This window comes from Austrofundulus limnaeus, unplaced genomic scaffold (genome assembly GCF_001266775.1).
Source record: "Austrofundulus limnaeus strain Quisiro unplaced genomic scaffold, Austrofundulus_limnaeus-1.0 Scaffold15, whole genome shotgun sequence".
Classification (NCBI taxonomy): Eukaryota; Metazoa; Chordata; class Actinopteri; order Cyprinodontiformes; family Rivulidae; genus Austrofundulus; species Austrofundulus limnaeus.
Window position 1 is genome coordinate 3,803,005 of NW_013952417.1, and position 5,722 is coordinate 3,808,726.

Below are 5,722 nucleotides of genomic sequence, written 5' to 3' on the forward strand. Positions count from 1 at the left end.
CACACACACACACACACACACACACACACACACACACACACACACACACACACACTTGAAAGAAGGAATTGTGTGTCATCACACACTTTCATGCTGAATCTAGTGAACTTGATATCAGAGAAGATTCTTTGTTTCCTTTAAGTTGGACTTCAGACCCTTCAACTTATCACTCACCATTTCCAGATGAGTCACACAGGCCTTAAACGTTATACTGTGAGAATAATTTGAAGTTGTTTTGTAAATGAGCCGCTCCTGTCCTGACTGGGCTTATACGGTGGTCTCTGCCATGCATCGTGCACCCTGAATRACTCCCCACCCCCTCCCCTCAAAAGTGGAACTCCACACTTTGCTCAGCCATGTGAAACAATACTTTCACAATACCGCAGGAGTTTGATTGTTGGCGACAAGTTATATAATGCCAGGAATTACAGACTAGCATGCAAATGCTAAATCCTCCTCTCTTTCTCCTGAGAAGTGGATGAGACGGACTGTATCTGCAGGCTTCACTCTGGCTCCCCAGCTTTGTGCCAGAGACGCTCTCCTTTCTCCTCCTGACTTGGGTGATAATCCTGACACGCACTGTCTGCATTTTTCACTGTACGTGTTTAAGCGCATTTGCAGAGCATTTATCTCTCCAATGTAAACCAATTTGGCTATAAGGGCCTTGGGCCAAGCAAAGGAGACGGAGGGGGAGAAAGGAAAACCCAAACCTAGCAGATGTGCAGAGAAGGCAGGACTTGAGAGCCGGTGAGGACGTAGATGGGGGAGCTGGTGAACAACTGAATACAGCAGCAGGGGGAAAAAAAGCAGGGGGAAAAGAATGTACCTGGTCTGAAGGGTAAGCTTTTGAAACTTGGGATAGGGGCCTTTAAAGCCGATAGAACGTGGATCACTGAATTGTTGAGTCACAGAATCTGTGAAAATCATACGGAGCTCCAGTTAATCCTGTCATAGTCAAACCAGTGGGCAGACTTCGAGAATCCCAGCCCCGTCAGAGGAAATGTAGAGCCTGCTGTATTGACAGAGGCTGTTTGATACCGCCTGTACACCTGTATCAGCTCTCTGTTAATCTGCTCCCCCTCCTCCCACCACTCCACAGCGTGTTGACGCTGCTGGTTGTAATGGCTGATGAAATGGACCAGAGGCGTAAAAGCTGCCAATCTTGCGGCTTCTCGATGTCGCCTGGCTCGGGTGAACGTGTCACTTTGATCATCTGTACGGCAGGAGCCCCGCTGCGTCTGACATTACTAGCCACAGTTCTGCCGAGCTATAAAGACCATTGGGCTCTTTGGTCCCTGAAATGGGACATTAAGACAGAATCATCCTAGTTTAGTTGTGGCGATATCAAGGTGTTTTGTTTGCTTGCACACAGGCGGGGTCTGAATGTGTTCGGATGGCTTTTAAAGCACCTGATCTTATAGCCTAAGGTTCCTGTGAATGTGGCGTTTGCTGCTCTTGTCAATGAGACGTTACATGAGAGGAATACTTTGACCTCCTGAGACTGCCGGGTGCTTCTGCTGTTTGATTACAACACGCACAGCTTCGCCAGGAGCGCTCAATAAAACAACTTCTCAAACTTTGTCACTCACTTTCTCTTGCCAGTTTATCGAAAACAAAATGAGGTGTATCTAAATATGGAAGAGCTCAACCCTCACTATCATTCATTACATCACAGAAATAAACAAGTCTAGTTAATGTACAATAAAAAAATGATTGGGGAGTAATAATATAGCACATACAGAGTGATGTTTTCCTGTAGGACTGTCAAAAACACTTCAGTTTTTCCACATCATAAATTCTATAAAGTCTATTCAAGGTGTTAATCCTGTTCAAAGCTGCTGGAAGTTTGTGCAAATATCTGTGGCTGTGAGAGTAGTCCATTATAGACTAGTGATGTGTGAATCCATACTGAAATATCGATACCACTACCCAATATTTAGGCTCTAAAATCAATTCTAAATTCAAAACATTGATACTTCAGTCATTTCAGGTGATCTACTGTATATCAGTAACAGGAACACAGTGGAAAGCAACTAAACTATTAAAATCTTGTCTAAACCATATGCGGTTGGTGGAACTGCTTTTTCCTGTGCCTGCAGAAGTGCAGCAACATGTTCCGTATTTTCATGTTAATATATTTATGTAATGTYAATTAAGAAGTTTTCATTTTTAGTAGTTCTTTTTAATGGTTACATTATTTTACTTAATTATTTTTACTTAAAACATTTTCACATATTTTGTATGATTGTGTCCTCTGGTTTTTCTGTCGCATGAGCCCCGACTATATTGTAAATGAGGACGCTGCATCAACATACTTATAAATAAATGACTCTGATGTGTTGTATTCTTCATGAAACAGTGAATTGAAATTCATAACTCTTTTTAGATTTACCACACATTACGTGTATTTACAGAGTATCAGAATCGGATCATGGGTGGTTTCAAACATTCCTATTATTTACAGGTCGCTGGTTCATCACCAACACAGAAAAAGTTGCTGCCTGTTATTGAGATTGGTACAGTATTTCAATTTAAGCTTCCTTTTGACTCCTAAACATGCAATTTACATTTATGATTTTTTAAACTTACATATAAAAATGTATTAATGTTAAAAGTCTACTTGTCTAAACGACTTTAACATCAATCTATCTGTCCATCTTTTACCCATTTCATCCTTTCACTGGGGCTCATATCCAGCTGTCACTCTGCGAGGGGCGGGGTACACCCTGGGCAGGTCTCTAGTCCATCACAGGGCCACACAAAGACAAATGAGACAASCATTCGCTCTCTCACTCATGATGTGGACTCTCAGAAACCCGTCATCTGATGCTGTCGTGCCTCTAAGTCTGCAACACCTCTTCTCATCAGAATCTAAACCAGTGAGTGCACTGTGATGGTGAAGCAAACTGGACTTTTTAAATCTCTGGCAGTTCATCACTTACCTTTCAAGCTGTTTGTTGGACTTGAGCTGCTTGAATTTAATAAAAAAAACTTTWAAAAAAAAGGGAAAACAAGGGTGTTCTACACCGTTTGACCAGCGGCGTTTTTGTTTTTTCATATAGTCATAGAGCCGACACAATTTTCTGCTGTAGATAAAAAATAGTCTTCTTTTGAAGAGGTTTTACAATCAATACATTTTTTTGCCTTTTCACGATATTTAAAGTTGGTAAAATATTGCACTATATAAATATTATTAATGTCAAGTTTCAAATCAAGCAGAAACACCAAACTGCTGCTGTATGTCGTGGGACTCTGTGAGGCGAGTGTGCCATTAATTCAGTCTCAGATCCTGAGGGATTTATGAACAATGTCAAGTTCCCTGTGCAGACCTGAGTCTCTTCACTGCCTCTTAAGGCTTAATGCTCCCTGACTGAGAGGCACAGCGAGAGCCACACTGTGTCTCTATGTGCTGCAGATAATGCTGAGAACAACCTCTCAATTCCAGCTCTCCTCCTCACCTAACGCGCCTTCGGTCCTCCGCTGCACGCGCACGGCCATTCCCATTTAGAGGCGGCAAGTGAAAACAAAACATAAAAAAAAAAAGTGTCAATAATGGGGGAAGAAAAAAAAGAAAAGAAAAGCAGACATCGTCTCTAATGGGTTTTCATTTCAGGAGAGGTTTGCAAACGTATGTAAATTTATGTAAACCCAACAGAAACACATATTTACAATAACACAGGGTAATCACAATATGGCGACATGGTGCGCTGGCCTTGGAGATGGAAGCGCCATGTGTCATTAGTCGCCTTTATCTCTCTCTTTTTTTTTTGGTTGTTTTGTTTTGCTTTCTGCAACGGCATCGAGGGAAAAATGGTTCTGAGCGACAAGTAAAAAATGATGGTGCTCGTCTGTCTTACAGTGAGGTTTGTGTCCTCACAGCAGCCCGTCGCCTTAAAATGTAAAAACTGCACTCGAGATTATTTTGTGAAATGAGAAATTCAACAGTTCATTAAAGGCAAATACCACAGTACATCATTAGTGATCATACAGATGTTTGAAAGAATTGTTCTATTCTTATTCCAGATGTGTCAAATTAGGATTCACAAYGAATAAATCCAGATGTGGAGAAATGACAACTGCTGTTTTACTGAAATCAGCTCCTTTGTTTTATTCTTCTTCATCACTTCACAAAAAGCATTACATTTTTTTAAAACAAAAGCAAAATATTATTCCATTTTACATCCTTTTCATTTTTAAACACATTTTCATGGTGGTTTCAGTGTGACCCACAAAATAAATTTATGAAAATTTAAATTGTGAAACATTAAATAATAATAGTTACATATGTTTGCAAATACTTATGCAAGTAAAAATTATAAACCTTYTTTTTTTAAAACTAAAACAAATTATGATGATCATTTTAGATGACAAGCTTTTATTTTGAAATGATGAGCTCAGAAACAAATACTAAAAATTTGTTGAAATCTAAACAGAAACAAATATTTCCCCCCTCATTTTAGCAACAATTATTCCAAATTTATAAAAGTGAAAAGCCAAAAAGGAAAAAAAATATCTGTAGAAACAGCAAAATATTACATTTTCTTTGAAATATTAAACATTGTTCAAAAGCTTCATTAAGTGTAACATTCCTGCTCGGTTTGACAGTGGTTAACACCAATTAATTTGTTCTAACATTATTTTGAAAAAGAGCACTTTCTTTAGAAAGAGGTTTTGTTTCCAGTTTACCTTCAGCTAACTGAGGGTTCTGTGGGTCAACATCTGCTCTACTTTCTGTTCTGTCTGACGACATGTTCCACCTCCTTCATGAAGCGCAGACACACCTCATCCTGCCACGGCAGGGCCACACACTGCACCGCCACGGGCAGACCCACAGCTCCGGTCACAGCCTGAACACACACACACACCACACACACACACACACACACACACACACACACACACACACACAAGTTTGTATATCTATCCTTATTAGAACTGTGTACGGACTTCCATTCATTTCTGTATGCTATCTCTAAATATACCCTATTCATACCTTAGTCCCAAACCTAAACCCACAGTGGTGTTCCACCYTATTAGGACCAGTCTTTGGTCCCCAAAAGYACTGCTAGTCCTGATAAGGTAGGTGTTTATACCAAAAAACGTCTTTAAAAGGTAACAGAAACCCAGATACACACACTTCAGTCGCTCTAGAGTCTGCTCAGTGCAGTCTCTGTCTCCACCTGCTGACCAATCGTGGAACTGCTTTTTTAAAATAACGGCATGGTTTATCGCACAGACATGGACAACTATTTCCATGAGAACAAAACTGCATCAGTTTTTACAGTTTGATTGACTTAATTAGAACAGAAATATCTAAAAGTGCAAGTTCAGTCAGTCTTGAATAAATTTTATACAGACTTCAAGTTATTATTATTATTTTTTTACAAAAACGTTTGAATTCCGTTACGTAAACAACCATCTAAACCACATGTGTCAAACACAAGGCCCACGGGCCAAATCTGGCCCTGTGACATTTTAACAGGCCCCTAAAGTTTGTTGTTTTTTATATTTTTGAACAAATATTTGTATACTTGATTGCATTACCAAATTTATTGTTATGTCATTGTGATGTTATTGCTAATATGATGTTTATATGTGGACCCCAGGAAAAATAGTTATTGCTGAGGTAATAACTAACGGGGATCCTTAATAAACTAAAGTAACACTTTAAATGTAAAAAAAAAAAAGGTTTTACGGTTTCTCTTTTTGTCTCTATTAGTGC

The 5,722-nt window shown here is 39.4% G+C and overlaps 1 protein-coding gene across 1 annotated transcript in view; it reads right to left on the reverse strand.

The window, feature by feature from the left end:
• Positions 1-4,333: 4,333 nt before the first annotated feature.
• The window catches only part of faah (fatty acid amide hydrolase), a gene marked incomplete in the record, with an annotated part of 18,720 nt that continues 17,331 nt past the window's right edge, over positions 4,334-5,722 (reverse strand). The window contains 1 exon segment of the mRNA XM_014002940.1: positions 4,334-4,847. Within this exon segment, the coding sequence (XP_013858394.1) occupies positions 4,725-4,847 (123 nt within the window).